The sequence below is a fragment of the Heterodontus francisci genome, chromosome 26, assembly GCF_036365525.1.
Source record: "Heterodontus francisci isolate sHetFra1 chromosome 26, sHetFra1.hap1, whole genome shotgun sequence".
NCBI lineage: Eukaryota > Metazoa > Chordata > Chondrichthyes > Heterodontiformes > Heterodontidae > Heterodontus > Heterodontus francisci.
Window position 1 is genome coordinate 52,194,791 of NC_090396.1, and position 17,886 is coordinate 52,212,676.

A 17,886-nucleotide genomic window follows, 5' to 3' on the forward strand; every position below is an offset into this window, starting at 1 on the left:
AATCTCCTGAGAAGGAATTAAAATCTATCTTTTATCCAACGATTTTGATACTGATGTCTCTGGGATCTATTTTGCTAATTTGGACTCCATTCAACATTTAATCAGACATTTGAAAGCTCTCATGAATGAAGATATCAGGCTAATTATTCCTGCCTCCAATGAAATACAATTGTTAATGTTCTACACTTAACACTGTCCTTACTTGATGCATGAGGTATGGAGGGTTCAGGTTCGTGAAATATGTTCAATTTGCATCATAGAGAAATCTGATGGAAATCTCTATCACAACCCCAGTGAACATTCTTTCCCGAGTTGGAAGTTTCTGATCCAAACTTTGATGGTTCACAATAACTGTAACCTTGATTGAGCCCAATGCCACTGCAAATTTGTAACATATGCAGAAGTGCTGCTGCATTGTAAATACAGACCTTAGCTTCAAAATCGACAGTTACAGTCCTGGATATAAACCCTGACATTGGCTTATCTATTATAGAGGAAATTCATGTTTTTTGCAAAGCAGCTGAAGAACGTTTATCGAGATGAAAGACAAATTAAATTAACAAATGTGCACAGTCCCATACTGTTCTAATGACTGGAAGACTCTGGGGCTTGTTGTTATACATAGGAATGAGAAGATTGTTATCACCGAGCTGTCAGATTTAGGATTCTTGTATGCGTGCCGCACCAACGATATTGTTATGCAGCACTGTGTGTTTGTTGGTAACCTGATTTGTAACAGCACTTTCTCCGACACTCATCTACCTGGATTCGCAATAAAAAAAAGACCATTTCCATAAAGAGACCCACTTCTCCTATAGTCAGGAACTTCTGGCCTTGTGTGTGTCATATATGGCAGGGGTTCTCAAGCCTTAGTTTCTGAAGCCCCACCACCACCACCCCCCCCCCCCATGTTATAAAAATTCAACAGACCCTCTGTAACATAACGCAAGTTTTTTTTCCGTATAAAGATATTATACAATTAAACATACATATTTATTATTTTTGTTTTATTTATGTAATGTAAAACTTGTTACTGGTGCTAAGCAACAATTCTGTCAAGACATTTTCAACAAACACACATGCATGTCATGGTCAATGGTCATCCTGGCTCAGTACTTTGATTTCATTGATATCATTGCTGAAAATCCTGCTTTCAATAAGTAGGTTGCACTAAATGGGACCAACACTTGCAGTGCTGCAGAAGAAGCAGTGCTGTGTTCATCAAAGTATTCACACCTGGAGCCCTCACGGTCTCCAATAGAATAGAATCATAGTATAGGAACATAGGAACAGGAGTAGGCCATTTAGCCCCTCGAGCTTTTTCCACCATTCAATGAGATCATAGCTGATCTGTGACCAAACTCCATATATATGCCTTTGCTCCATATCGCTAAATAACTTTGGATAACAAAAATTTTTCAATCTTGGTTAAAACTTATAACTGATTCAGCATCAATTGCCATTTGCAATATACAACACAGAAAAGTTCCATTTGACCCATTGAATCTGCGTTGGCTGTTGCGAAGAGCAATCCAGTAAATTCTACTCCTGGTTCTTGCCCCATATCTGTGATTTCTCCTTTAATTATTTATCCAATTCTCTTTTGAAAGCTATTAAATTTGTTTCCATCACCCTATCAGTCATTGTGAAGCTATCTGTCACCAGGCACCCAGTTGGAAACCATAAGCTGCAAATCCTCATACCTGTACTTACAGCAGCACTATTCAAACAGCCTCACAATTCGAGGACACCACCAATATTCCTCAACTCTCTCCAGCACAACAACAGGTGTGGAACAACTAATCACCATTTTCCTCCTCTTGCTTCAGTTTCCCCTCTTTCCATGTAAATGATTTTTTTTGCAGACTTATTCTGTGGGCTTTTCCTGCCACCTCCCCCAAAATATTTCTGTCCATTTATAGCAACTCCAGTCGAAAGCATGTACTACACACAGAGTTAACAGGGCCCATTCCCCCAACCCACCAGTAGTATGATGGAATATAGGTATAATAGGCTTAATTAGGTAGCATTTAGATATAGTTAATATATTATACCTTTTAGAATTAAAGATTGAATAAATGGTCAGTTTTCAAGACTCACTGACATTCCTCTTTAAGAGGGTAGAGTTAAAAAAATTTCAAGGTCCCTGTTATGAACCAGAACCAAATTTTCAAGTTGGGAAATCCACTTCAGTGTCTTTGTTGACAGGGACTTGAAAGATAAACACACACTTGAAATATCCTGTGCAACATCAGTAAGAGATAGCAATAACTTAATTACTTTATGGGGTTGTTGATGCAGACAGATTGGCTCAAAAGGTTACTTTAAGGTACCATACAAAAGGCAATTATAGATAATAAAACAATAAATGAAAATGGACTTACAGGAACAAGAGGTCAAGTAAACACAATTATAAATATTTTGACCAGATAAATGCTCACAACCTCAATAACAGGGGAATTCCAGTAATACATTAAGTAGAGAGTTAGTTAATGATACTACCAAATATGGATCTTTAAAGCAAGAAAAACACACACAGAAAGGTAACACCTATATACTAAGAGGTCATATGACACCTTAGAAACAGTATAAACATGAGAGACTCTGAAGCAAAAAATTAGAAGTGTTGAATTCCTCAAACAATATTTCTCACCCTATGCCTTACTCAGGGAATTTATGGTAAAAGTTTACTTTAAATTTTGATGGATATTCTAAGATATATTGCTGTAATATTAGCAAGGTTAGCAATAAGAATATGTGTTACATCTCTTAGTAATATTTGATATTGTGATATACTTATTCACTTCGAAGTATATTGCATGTTAAATTCTTTAATAAATATATAAAAGTTAATAAATTGTCTCATGTAGCATTCTGTATACAACTACAAGAACCCCCTCTCTGTGTCTCTTTATGTTGAGAGATTTGTACTGAAGAGAGTTTCCCAGATCCTTATAATATCTGGGATATTTATGACTTAACCATAATTATTTTAAAATAGACTATCCAAAGATGTTAATATTCTCTGTTCATTTTCTTTCTTTGAGGGAAAGCAATTCTTTGGACCCAAATTAATATAAAAATGTGTCTGGTTTGAACGTAATTAAAGGAGATTCACAGGGATGTACTCCTGATTTGGTTTAGTCCCTATAAGGGGTTAAAGTCATAAATCACTTCAGTAGCTTCCAGCCACCTTTACTTTTCTGACTTTTTGGGTCCTATTACTACTGGGTTTTTCTCTGGAGATTCAGCAGACTCTTCTCACTGTTTGCTTTCCTCTCTCCAGGGCTTCCTGCTGCCTCTGACTGGGGCCGAAATAGTTCCCATTCAATTGTTTTACTCAGCTAGAAGCTCTGAGTTTGTTGCTTTGCGGTTTCAATACCCGGAGACCTCTCTCTATTGAAACTTCTATCCCTGTGCATGCCAATAATTCAAACAGGTAGGCCAGTTCGCACCATCCAGAGGCACAGTGGATCGTGGGAGGAGCATTGGGAGGGAATGGGAACAAATCAAACATCACACAATCATGACATTTTATTTTTGGATCTAAACAGTAAAAAGAGTATTCAGAATATAGTCCGCAGTTTAGTTTTAATGTATACCTTAAATGAATTGCTGGCTCACGAGGCAGGTGAGGCAAGTCACATGGCTGATAAAGCTGCTGACTATGATGGCTACTGATCAGCAGGTGGCAAGGGCTGAACCAATCCAGGGGCTAGATTTATGGTGGCGGGAGAAGCCATGGGGCAACGATCCCTTTGAAAACATCTCATGGGCATCTAGTAGGTGCAGACCCCCGGTTGAGAACCCTGATGTATGGGAAAGCACTCTGCAAATAACAATGATTCTTTTTCTACTAGGTTAAGCATCAAAGAGGCATTTGGGACTGTCCACCTGTCCACCCAAAAGACCACACTGCCTGACCATATATTTACACTGAACTAGCAGTTAAATTTATTTTAACTGCATATAAACAAAAGAATACAGCAAACAATTCAGAAAATAAGATGACTTACGAAATAATTTAGACTGTCCCAAAAATGATACAAAGTCCAAATTCTTAAGAGGGAATTGGAACTTTTCCCCGATTGGTGGGACAAGAATTGGTGGCAGTTGAAATAAAGCAATTCCACTTCTCTGCCTGTTCCTGCCAATTTGTGGTTTTACCACCATTGGTTTAGTCAGCCTCCATAATAAATGCAAATGAGGGTCCCATGAAATGTATGTGACTCTGATGGAATTTGAACTGGTTCCTGTGACTGGCATCGACTGGAGCTGTTCCTTAAACTGCTAGGAGGCCACTAAGATAAGCGCAAAAAAAAAACCTTCTTAGTGGGGCTCCAGAAAGAAAGACCATGTCTCTGCTGTGCTCTCCACCGTGCCCTCGCTACAACACGAGATTTTGCAAACACTCCCCCCCCGCCCCCCCCACTCCAGGACTTCACATTCTGCTGGCGACCTTCTTCCAATGCCTCCCAGCTACCATTTCTAATTGCAATCAACCAAGCCGCTGACTGTCCAGATTCAAATGAGGCTTCCGACTCGCACTTACAAATTCCCGCTGGGAGTTAAAATTAGCCATTTAGTATCTTTTTACAGACTCTTATAACTGGGTCTTTGATGAAGATAATGTTGTAATGGCAACAGGTAAGCAAAGAGGGAAGTGGAAAGTGAAGATGCAGGACACCAGTAGTACTTAAACCATTGACAAAAGAGTTTCAATACCCCAGATCACAGTCATCCTTTTCAATTAGGTTTGTAAATATTGTTAGTATGCAAGTTTACTATTGATAATCATACTCCATGAACAGAAACGTGTTATCATGCAGAGTACAGAGCAAAAATCGTGAAGATTTGCAGAGGATCATGTCATCGGTCTTTAAGGAACCAACAACAATTTGTATTAATATAGCATCTTTAATGTAATAAAATGTCCCAAGGTGTTTCCCTGGAGCCTTATAAAATTTGACAGAGAATACATAAGGAAATATTAGGGCAGATGACCAAAAGCTTAGTCAAAGAGGTAGGTTTGAAGGAGTGTCTTAAAAGAGGAAAGAGATAGAGAGACAGATAAGTTTAGGGAGGGAATTCCAGAGCTTAGAGCCTTGGCAGCTGAAGGCATGACCACTAATGATTAAAATCAGGGATATTAAAGAGGCCAGAATTGTGGAAGCAACTCACCAAGGCTCCTTCGACAGCACCTTCCAAACCCGCTACCTCTGCCACCTAGAAGGACAAGGGCAGCAAATGCATGGGAACACCACCACTTGCATGTTACCCTCCAAGCCACACACCATCCTGACTTGGAACTATATCGTCGTTCCTTCACTGTCACTGGGTCAAAATCCTAGAACTCCCTTCCCAAATGTACTGTGGGTGTACCTACACCATATAGACTGCAGTGGTTCAAGAAGACAGTTCACCACCACCTTCTCAAGGGCAATTAGGGATGGGCAATAAAATACTGGCCTACCCAGCAATGCCCATATTCTGTGAAGGAATATAAAAAAATATATTGGAGGGTTGCAGGACTGGAGGTGATTTCAGAGATAGGGAGAAAGTGAGGACATGGAGGGATTTGAAAAGAAGGATGAGAATTTTTAAATCAAGACATTGCTTAACCACAGGGTGATGGATGAATGGGATTTTATGCAAGTTAGGACACAGGCAGTAGAAATTTGAATGGCCTCAAATTTACAGATGGCAGAATGTGAGAAGTCAGCCAGGACAGCATTGGAATAGTCAAGTCTGGATATAACACAGGCATTGATGAGCGTTTCAGCAGCAGATGAGCCAGGGCAAGGCAGAGTTGGGCCACATTACAGAGGTGGAAATAAGCGGTCTTAGCGATGCTGCAAATATGTGGTTGGAAGACCATCTGGGGGTCAATTAAGATATCAAGGCTTCGAACTATCTGTTTCAATCTCAGATAGTTGCCAAGGAGAGGGATGGAATTGGTGGCTGGGGAACAGAGTTTGTCCTGGGGACTGAAGACAATGACTTTGGTCTTCCAAATACTTAATTGGAGAAAATTTCTGGGGACAGGAAGGAAAGTTGGTTGGGTTGGACGCCCACCAGAAGGCCAATTGAGCTATTTAAGTGGTCAATTAAGGACCACTTCCTGCCTCTGCAGGCATTTGCCTGTATCGGGAGGGCCCGCCGTCGTGTGGGGAGACCACCTGGTGAACTCTGGCAGCCTCCCAGTGGGCTCTGGGGATTGTGGTGGGGGGGCCTTCTTTATGGGCATTCCATGGCCCAGAGAGGGGGCCCCAGGCACCAATGGCCCCACCCACCCCTGATCACCAGGCCCTGTCTGCCTGGTCCTGATATTCCTCCTCGTGGGTGTCAATTGATCTTCAAAATATTTCCTGTTACCTCTGTGGTAGGTTAGGTTATTGTAGTTACTTGGGTGGTAAAAAGCTAACAGCTGTTGATACATCAAAACTATTTGGGGAATTAAACTTTTCAAATCATCTCAAATAATCCCATTCTTCCAGATTTAAAAAGGTGCGTTCAAGTTACCTGAATAATTCCAAATTTATATCTTGGGAGTTGCCGGATTCCTTTGTCAGTGGAGCTGATGAGATTCCTGTCATCACTTGCCTCCATGTATTTATTTCATAATAATGGAGCAAAATTGTATTTACACTTGGTTTGCAGAAATGAAGACCAAACTAAAAATATTTTTTTGTTTTATTATTTTACTGTTATAAAGTTTTGTTATAAATCTTCAGTGTGTATCCTAACCCTCTTATCAGCAAAATGAAAGTTTAGAAATTAAACAAAACATCTTCTTGATCCAAAGTTCCCAGTTTGAGGATCAATCACTTAATACTGCAGAACTGCTGCAAGTCACTGGTACCGTGGAGATGTATAGAAAAGATGAGGAAGCTCTTCTCAGTTATTGCACATCACAAGCGGACCGGGCAGAGTCCCCAGTGATGGTGAACCCATAGCACAAAACACCCCTATAGCCTCAGCTCCGAGTTGTCTTCATTAGGCCACCTAAGGGGAAGGATGTCTGTACAGTCCAATAGGAGAGAAAGAATACTGCCTCTTTAATGCATGCAATATATTAGTTGTTTTTCATTTATGTCCTTTTGGTGTTGTATGCTGGTTGTGAGATTACACCTCAATTGTCAGTTGATTGTCGGTAATATTTTGGGGGGAACCTGGAAAAGAAACAATATGCTAAGATACTTTGTAACACAATTGGCACTATGTCCAAACTGCTGATGGTTTCACTCTTTGGTTCAGATTTACAGCTTGGTCAGGGGGTTGAGTGGCAAAATGGCTTTGAATGCTGGCCTTTCACTTTTGGAAAGCAAGTTTGACTCCAGCTGAGGTTGATAACATCCAAGTCTTTTCTCTCAGTTGACCATAACAGCCATAAAGTGAAATGTGTTCGGGCAGTCCCAACCATATATTTTAAGCACAAAACTTTTTTTGTCAGTATTCTCATTTCGAAAGGCTATGGGTTTGGCTGGTGTGAGAGATGCCACAACTCACACAGACACAGTAGGTGGTGCTCTCCACAGGTTGAGGTTCTGGTGTCCTGTTGGGGCACTGCACAGGAACCTTGCTCTGCAACTAACTTTTTTATTTCAATCAAGAAGTGATAGATGCTGACAAAGGTGCCCAAAGTGAAAAAGTGTTCCCTCATCCTGATGAACACAGAAAGTATAAAATTGAAATGTTTTATTAGCTCTTTTCCAGTGACTGAAAACATGGGATTGATTAGAAAATAATGGAAAATAATGGGAAAAAAACAAATAAGGACCTGTTCTAGAATAATAGCAACTTAACAGGATCTCAAAATAATTACACAGCAATTTTTACCTATGCCAAGAGTTCAAACAATGCAACTTGGAACAAAATGCCTGGTTTCTCAATCAGGATGTATTCACATGTCAGCTTGAGCTATATGTCCCATGTGCTGCTGTAGGGCAACTAGCTTCTTATGTGTGGAATCTCCCATCACTGCTTTTTAAATAATCAAGTACAAGTCCTCAATGATATTTTTAAAAAACAGAAATTAAAACTTTGATCATTTCTCATCCAGAACCTCACTTCCCACAGTCTGCACTATAATCTCTGGCTGGCTGTTTTCTGCTTTAAACTGCTGGTCAGAGGAGAGGACAACTATTTTGTACTAACCGCCTCCCAATCCTGATTGGAGAATTAATTTCCAACATCCACTTTCGTGATTCAGTCAGGCTGCCATTTCCCCCGTTAGCTTTTATCTGTCTTGTATTCTTCCTTTTTTAAATTACATTTGAAATAGTAGTTACATGTAAACATTTAAGTAATGAGCCTACTCACGTTCACAAAAGCATATTTATTAGTAGATACTGTTTGAGTAGTTGTTCCTACTGTTGCCAATAGGTGGAGTGCTGCTACTTCCCAGGATGAGTGCTGCTATTAGTATTTGTTTAGATACCATGCATTCCTCTGCAATGTTAAGCAAGTTAAACATACTATGGTTCTTCCAAATTGTATGGGATTATAAAATACTTCAAATTCTCAAAGTATTTACATAAACAACTAAACTCCAAAATCCCATCATTTCATTACAAATGGCGGGAGATACTTTTTAAAAATTAAGACTTCCATTTATATAGTGCCTTTCATTACCACAGGATTCCCCAAAGCACTTTATAGCTAATGAAATACCTGTGAAGTGTAGCCACTGATGTAACATAGGAAAGCCAATTTGCACACAGCAAGCTCCCAAAAACAGCAATGTGATAATGACCAGATAAACAGCTTTTGTGATGTTTATTGAGGGATAAATATTGGCCAGGAAACCAGGGATAACTCCCCTACTCTTCTTCGAAATTGTGACATGGGATCTTTTACATTCACTCTAAAGGGTAGACAGGGCCTTGGTTTAATGTCTCATCCTAAAGACGGCACCTCTGACAGTGCAGCACTCCCTCTACTTCAATGGAAATATCAGCTTTGATTTTTGTCCTCAAGTCCTGGAGTGAGACTTGAACCCACAACCTTCTGACTCAGAGGTCAGAGTGCTACCAAGTGAGCCACAGCCAACACCAAAATGATATTAAAATGAAACACAGAATTATAGATAAACCTGGAAATAATGACACAGGAAATGGACTTGGAAAATTATTATTGGTGGGGTGGGTGATGGGTGAATGGAATGCAGGGGCATAAGAAGATAAAATCGGATACCAGAAATGACTGATCATAGAGGTAATCAACAGGAACCAGATACCAGGTTCAAGCAGACACATGGGACTAAAACAGAAGGCAAATCTACAATAAAATCTATAGGCATGAATTCTAAAAACCGTTAAGATGCTGGCAGATGGAGGCTGGTGTGTCATTATGGAAACACGATATAGTAAAAATATCAGTAACTTGACTGCCCTTAGAAAATGGCAACAAGTAAAATATGCAGGGGTGCTCAGCAAAATTACAGCAGGTGAGAGAGGAGGCGGTGTAACCTTATATGTCAAGGTCACCTGAGAGGTTACTGATGTCGAGCCTGTGGGAGTTGGATAGTAACAAACTGAATTACTCTTTCATGTGAAATAGATAAAGGTAACACCAGGAGTGTCCTACACCACCGGTCAGAACAAGGAGGATGGATACGTGCAAACAGAAAAATTATTTTAGTGATTGACTTCAATAAAGTATAAATTGGGAATAGCCAAGTGGTCAAGAGTCCGTGTGCATAAATGTAATGCATGACTGCTTCATGACCCAGTATTCAGGGAAGCCATAAAAGAAAGTGCCTGTCGTGACTAGGTGATGGTAAAGAACACAGACAGCATGCAGGAAACAGAATTTACAAGCACAGAACTGCCAAGTTTGACATGATCTCAGATTCAGAAACCTGGAGGACCAGGAGCTATTTAATTGATAAGGCTAGCTTCGGAGAAATGAGGAAACATCTAAAGCAAATTGGCAGTGTTCAACAACACTTCAGTGGTATGAAAGTGGAACATCTATAAAGGCATAATTTGGTGTGTGCAAGATAAACTCATGCTAGACACAATAAGTTTACTCTAAACAACATGGCCCTAAATTGAATAGAAAATTCAGAAGTAAAATAAGGGGAAAGAATAACCTGAACAAATCATTCAGGAAGACAGGTGATGTGGGTAACTGGGATAAATGTAGGAACTTGTAGAACCACATTAGAAAGGTGATCAGAAGGGCTAAGAGAGACTTAGAATAAAGCATAACAGCTGCCACAAATATAATTGTAAGAAATGTTACATTACTTTAGCAGTCAGAGGTTAGTCAGAGATGAGGTGAAGTTCAAAAATTCAAAGACAATTGGTCAAATTTACAGTTGAAACCAAACTATGAGAGCAGAGGAGTGTTGATTTTGAGGAGGCAGCTTGGGAAATGTAAAACAAGTTGAACAAATTATATGGATGAGCAGAACAATGGTAGTTGAAATTTAATACAGGCAAATGTAAGATCATGTTAAGGAACAAAAAAAGGGGTGACATGCCTACTCTATGAATGGTATTGAAATAAAGCTCACAAACTTTTAACACAGTTATGCCTTTGACTGCTGTCAATGTCCAATCTACAGCAGTAAGAGCATTCACTCTCCATTTTATAGGGGCAATAAAAAGTGAATTCCAATCTCAAATTGGAATTTGAGCTAAAATTTGTGCCAAAGATATGGCTGTAAATTCACGATGTGACATTTGCTGAGCCACAGACACCAGAATGATCATCTATTCGTTTGTTCTTGTCTATTATGAGCAAGCTGACTTCAGAGAAGTGGAGGGACATTACAACTGACCTCAATATTCCTGGGTTAAGGAAAGATTCCTGCTTCCGATTGCCAGCCAATCATTCCCACTGGGAAGTGTGCGTTGTGTGGACAAGGTGGGGCTCAGCTGTGATACCTTCTGCATTCAAATAGTATGTTGACACTCACTATCCAGGTTCCTATATTAAGACTGAACATTAGGGCGAGGTATACGATAGCTCTCAACACCCATGGGACTGTACTTCCACATTGACTCACTGGGTTCAGAAGAGGAGGAAAATGAGAGTGATTTCTGTTTAGAAAAGTGACAGCACTATCCTGGAGCTTGCAACAAAAAATTCCCCCTCAAGTTTTATAAACGGATCTGCTCTGCGGATATCCATATACTATTGGATTCTGAATTCAGTCAGGAATTCCTGCAGAATCAAAGCCAGAGAGATAATTTTATTTGCACGCCACCATCCTGAGTGGCGCACTTTCAACTCGGCGGCCTTTCAACATGGAAGCGTCGCCGAGGAGCCCCCCGTGATATAACGCGCGGGGGCTCATTTAAATAGTGGGGGCGGAGCGGCTGCCCCCGATGATATGTAGGGGGCGGCCGCCATGTCCCTGGCAACGGTGTTCTGTGCCACCGTGCCGGCGCCGGCACCATTTTTAAAGGGCTTTAAGCCCTTCGCAGAGATTTTAATTTTTAAAGGGACCAGAACTTTAACTTTTAATAAAAACAGTAAATTTTACATCAAAGCACCACTTCCACCCTCCCCCCCAAACAATCACACAATAAATTTATTTCCCTCTCCCCTCAAAAATCATTCTTGACAGTCCCAACCTTTAAACCCCAAACTTTGCTCTCTTTGCCCTTCAACCCCTTCCCACCATCCCCACAGCCAACGAAAAATGCTTTCCCCATTCCATCACCCCTCTCGCCCTGAAAATCTTATTCCTCTCCCCTCCTCCCTCCCCACCAGGTTCTCGCCTCGGAATTCCGTACAGAGTTCCAAAGGTGCGTGAGCTGCGTTCGGAGTCGGTAAAATCGGAGGGGGAGGCAGTGGCATACTGGTATTGTCACTGGACTAGTAACTCAGAGACCCAGGTATTGCTCTGGGGGCATGGGTTCAAATCCCACCACAGCAGAAGGTGGAATTTGAATTCAATTAATAAATCTGGAATTTAAAGCTAGTCTAATGATGGCCATGAAACCATTGCTGTAAAAACCCATCTGGTTCACTACTGTCCTTTAGGGAAGGAAATCTGCTGTCCTTACCTGGTCTGGCCTACATGTGACTCCAGATCCACAGCAATGTGGTTGACTCTTACATGCCTTCGAAATGGCCTAGCAAGCCATTCAGTTCAAGGGCAATTAGGGATGGGCAATAAATGCTGGCCTGGCCTGCGACGCCCACATCCCATGAAATAATTTTTTTTAAAGCGGCATGGGACGTCCGCCGCTAGCAGGTAAGTTTATTTGCATCTCATTTAGTGTAATTTTCATATGTATATGATGGGCCCTCCATCAGGTGGCGGGGGGGTCCACGCCGAGGTTTCCCCACCACCAGTAATATGCGGCGGGCTCTTCTCGACGTCGCGGGTCGAGGCAGGCCTCTCCCCACAAAATTTTACCAACCCCCGCACCGCGACCCGCAGCATCGACGGGCTGGGTAAAATTCAGCCCAGGATAATTAATTTATAATCAAGACACATAAACTCTAATTGTGAACTGTAAACTCGTCCTGACCATAAGGGAACTGATTGCATCTTTTAATGTTTTGATTTATGTATCAGAAACAGATGATTTTCATGCGCAGCTTGTTTTTTGTGTGCCAGCTTTTTTTGATCCCTGCTTCTGGAGCTTTCTCTGAAAGCTGCCAAAGATGATACAATCACACTACTGGTAAACAAGGCAGAATTAGCCACGACTGCCAGAAAAATAGCAAAAGAATTCTGGACAAAACAACATTTTTGTGCTCCTGATTAAACACGCTGTGATTTCCTAAAGTCAATCGGGCTAATGCGGGGAGAAACTGAAATTAGCTTCAGACAAAGCCTTTTATCCTCAGAAGCAGGAAGGGAAAATTAGATGGTGCATGAAACAAGCACTCACACACCTCCTAGTGTTTGAGAGATGGAAAAACTAATGGCAATTGTGGGGGTCTATACAAAGAGAGAAAACAATTACTAAGTTGAGAGGAGATAGATATCTATCTTAATCTATCCATATCTATATATGTAATTGCTCTTTTAAATGGGTTTCCACACGTTGTTTTGGGTGAAGTACACATTTACTTTAGAACTTTGAATTGACACATCCTTGTTTATGGTGGAAGTTGAAACCCTCATCCGTACCTTTGTTAGCGCCAGACTCAATTATTCCAATGCCAGCCTCACTAGCTCTACCCTTGGCAAACTTGAAGCCAATCAAAACTCTACTGCCTGTGTCCTAACTTGCACCAAATCCCACTCACCAATCTCCCCCTGTGTTCCCTGGCCAACAATGGCACCTGGTTAAGCCTCAATTTTAAAATTCTCACCCTTGTTTTCAAATCCCTCCATAGTCTCGCTCTCTCCCTATCTCTGTGATCTCCTCCGGCCCTAGAACCCTCTGAGATAGCTGCGTTCTGCCCATTCTGGCCTCTTGAGCATCCCCGATTTTAATCATTCCGCCATTGGCGGCTACGCCTTCAGCTGTCAAGGCCCTAAGCACTGAAATCCCCTCCCTAAATATTTCCGCCTCTCTATCCTCCTTTAAGATGCTTCTTAAAACCTATCTCTTTGACCAAGCTTTTGGTCATCTGGTCTAATATCTCCTTCTGTGGCTTGGTATCATACTTTGTTTGATAATGCTTGTAAAGAGCCTTTGGACATTTTATTACATTAAAAGTACTGTCTAAATGGAAGTTATTGTTGTTAACGAACTCCAACCTAATTTTTTTCCACAATCTGGGACAATAATAATTACAAATCTATCATTGCCCTCAACATAAGGCAGTACAGTCACTACCCATTGAACTGCACTTTGGCCATTTTTGCTGCCAAATTAGGCAACAAGATTGGCTCGAAGTTCAAATGTCACCTCATTAAAATATACTAATTGGATGTATCCCAGCTGTTCTCAGTTCATATAAACACCAATTTCATCCTTCACAGCCCAGATACATGGAAAACCAAATAAACTCCATCTTTTCAAAGATAAATTTTGTAAACAATAGAAATATCTGCACGTCTCCATATACTTAATTCATTGCGAACAAATAACTTTAGGGGTCAGCCTTGGTTCATTGGTAGCACTCTCACCTCAGTGTATTACCGAGGGACTGCTGCACTGTTGGAGGTGCCATCCTTTGGATGAGATGTTAAACCGAGGCCCCATTTACCCTCTCAGGTGGGCATAAAAGATCCCACAACAGTATTTAAAGAAGAGCAGGTGAGTTCTCTCAGTGTCCTGGCCATTGTGATGTACGTTGGGGCATTGGAAGGTTGCGAAAGGCATTATATAAAGTCTTTTTTTTTCTACTAATGCACTTAAGGTATCCAGTGTTATGAAACTGCACACACAAGCTGAAAAGCAATGATATGCCATGTGCACTTTACTTATTTCCTAACTTCTTTTTTGCCTAAAACATACAGGTTTGGCAAGATATTTGCTTAAAATTGCTGGTATTATAACCATTCTAGTATCATCCTATATGATGAAGAATATTATACATATGGTATCAGATTGGTAACAACATAGGAATATTAAATGGACCTTTTGATTTCTGCAATGGCTGTTTTTAGAACAGTGACACACAGTGCCCTGTGAAGACACAGGAGTATAGGGTGCATTGCCTTATCTCCTGAAGACACTTTCTAGTGACCTCTTACCTTGGTTGATGGAATCTTGCTAGCTCTGTACAGTTACAGCTTAGATGTTCTCTGATTGTTACAGTATGTTTGGTGAGCTCTTGCCTACCATATCGATAAGTCAGCTTCGCTATCTGTGCAAGTGAAAAAACAGATAACAATACCACTCAATCCAAGAGGCTTCCGTCAATATTCCATTTTAAGTGTTTATATAAAGAAACAAACAACATGCAATGAAATAAATATTGAGTATTGCTGAAAATAGAGACATTTTGTCAAAGCTTTTAGTCTTGCACGCCTCGGGACAACTCCACAGAATACCAATGTAAGGGTAACAACAAATTTCAAACAAAGCTTGGCAGTTAACTCTCAGTCACCATAAACTGGCGCATTCTCCATGACAATGCCTCGACCAGAGTTCACTTGCCAACCAATCAGCACCCTCTTCTCATACGGTATAAATTTGTTGTTTTCCCTTACATTGGTATTCTTGCGAGTTGTCCTGAAGAGTGCAAGACGAAAAGCTTCAACAAAATGTCTCTATTTTCAGCAATACTCAAGTTCTGTACAACCAAATGACTACTTGAAATAAATATTCTTATACTGAAACAAACCTTTGAAGAAATGCAGATATCAAATTCCCTTCTGAAGGTTATTATTGAATCTGCTCCCACCAACCTTTCAGGCAGTGTATTCCGGATCACTGCAACTCACTGCAGAAAAAAAAATTCTCTTCATCTCCCCTCTGGTTCTTCTGCCAATTATCTTACAATTGGTCAAGGAAGATAATATGATGAACAGCATGCATAATGTACGTGGGCTGGTTTGAGAAGTAAGTCTTGTCTCCTTTATTCAGCTACAGCATAGAACAAAACAGAGTGAGTGCTAAACAGAGTGAAGACGGGGATATGGTGAGAGTGGGGATTTGATGAGAGTGGGAATTAGGTGCTAAGTAACTTAACTAAGAGGCAGCAGTAAATAAGTAAATATATAAATAAATATTCAGAGTCATTAATTAGATCTAAGGGAATAAAATTATAATTAACAAGGCAGAGGATACCAACATTAAATGGATTTGTATTGCATTATATAAAATTCTGGTATACAAAAATAGGAGGTTATTTTTATTTGTTCAGGGAGATACTAAACTAAAACATATATATAGCATAATCTATATATATCTAACATAAGTAGATAGAATTTTAAATAAAATGATGGGACAGTGAAGACCCTGCAATTCTTGTGCCCTGTGTCCTATATAATCACATGTGCAGGGAATGGATCCAGCTGGGCAAATTCAAGCTCAGGGTTTCAAAGCTTGAGGAACAGCTGGAGTCATTACATGGCATACAGGAGGCTGAGAATTTCCCACAACACACATTCCAGGAAGTGGTTCCCCCCACAGCCACAGAGATTTCAGAGGATAGTAAGTGGGTAAAAGGCAGCCAGTACAAGAATCCTTCAGGAGTGTGGCACTCCCAAACCGATTTTCATTATTTAATATCAGTGAGGTTGATGGCTCCTTGGGTGAAGTGCAGTGAAGTGGGGTAAAGAATTGCACAGGGGGGCACAGCAAATTGTACAAATGCAGTTGTCATAGGGGATTCGATAGTCGGGGGATAGATAGGCATTTCTGCAACCAGTGACGCAAGTCTCACATGGTGTGTTACTCCCTCCCCGCTGCCAGGGTAAAGGACATCACTGAACGGATGCAGAACATTTTGTAAGGGGAAGAGGAAGTTGTGGTTAGTGCTGGAACCAATAGCATAGGTAGGAAAAGAGTCGAGATCCTACAGGCAGAGTTTCAGGAGCTAGGAAGGAAGTTAAAGAGCAGGACTTCAAAGGTAGTAATCTCTGGATCATTCACAGTGCCACGTGCTAGTGAGTATAGGAAGAGGAAGCTATGACAAGTTAACTCACGGTTGGGGAAGTGGTGCAGGAGTGAGGACTTCAGATTCCTTGGGCATTGGAACCTGTTCAAGATGGATGGGCTGAGACCAATGTCCTCGCAGGAAGGTTAACTAGTGCTGTTGGGGATGCTTTAATCTAATTTAAGGTTGTAGAGGGGCACCAGGATGAAACATTACAGTGGAGATACAAACAGCATTAGAATAAAAGTTGTTCAAAAATAAGAGGGATCAGACACAGGAAACGCCAGGCAAGCTAAGATGGGTTGGTGTGCATGTGCATAAATTCAGAGTGTGGTAAATAAGGTTGGTGAGCTGCAGCTTCAAAGTAGCCACATGTGATTATGATATAGTGGCAATAACGAAGACCTGGCTCAACAAGGGGAGGAAAGGGCACTCAATATTCCTTTCTATAATATATTCAGGAAAGGTGGGGAAGGGGAAAAAAGGAAAAGGGTGACAGTATTGATTGAAGGGACTGTTACTACATTAGAAAGGGATGATGCACTTAGTCATAGAGTCATAGAGTTATACAGCACAGAAACAGGCCCTTCGGCCCATTGTGTCTATGTCGGCCATCAAGCACCTATCTATTCTAATCCCATTTTCCAGCACGGCCCAATCCTTTGTATGCTATGGCATTTCAAGTACTCATCTAAATACTTCTTAAATGTTGTGAGGGTTACTGCCTCTACCACCCCTTCAGGCAGTGTGTTCCAGATTCCAACCACTCTCTGGGTGAAAAATTTTTCCTCAAATCCCGTCTAAACCTCCTGCCCCTTACTTTAAATCTATGCCCCCTCATTATTGACCCCTCCGCTAAGGAAAAAAGTTTCTTACTATCTATGCTATCATTACCCCTCAAAATTTTGTATACCTCAATCAGGTACCCCTCCGCCTTCTCTGCTCTAGGATAACAACCTTAGCCTATCCATTCTCTCTTCATAGCTGAAATGCTCCAGCCCAGGCAACATCCTGGTGAATCTCCTCTGCACCCTCTCCAATGCAATCACATCCTTCCTATAGTGTGGTGACCAGAACTGTACACAGTACTCCAGTTGTGGCCTAACTAGTGTTTTATACAGCTCCATCATAACCTCCCTGCTCTTCTATGCCTCAGCTAATAAAGGCAAGTATCCGATATGCCCTCCTAACTACCTTATCTACCTGTGCTGCTGCCTTCAGTGATCGATGGACAAGCATACCAAGGTCCCTCTGACCTTCTGTACTTCCTAGGGTCCTACCATCCATTGTATATTCCATTGCCTTGTTAGTCCTCCCAAAATGCATCACCTCACACTTCTCAGGATTAAATTCCATTTGCCACTGCTCTGCCCATCTTACCAGCCCATCTGTATTGTCCTGTAATTTAAGGCTTTC

At 41.0% G+C, this 17,886-nt stretch overlaps 1 protein-coding gene across 3 annotated transcripts in view; it reads right to left on the minus strand.

The window, feature by feature from the left end:
• The window catches only part of LOC137384337 (platelet-derived growth factor subunit A-like), a 136,738-nt gene that overhangs the window by 30,494 nt on the left and 88,358 nt on the right, over positions 1–17,886 (minus strand). For 2 of the 3 annotated variants that reach the window (XM_068058220.1, XM_068058218.1), the window contains one exon: positions 14,621–14,733. In XM_068058220.1, coding sequence (XP_067914321.1) covers positions 14,621–14,733 — 113 coding nt within the window. Of the gene's footprint in view, positions 1–6,684; positions 7,173–14,620; positions 14,734–17,886 lie in introns of those variants that run through there. The other variant, XM_068058219.1, reaches the window with a different exon arrangement.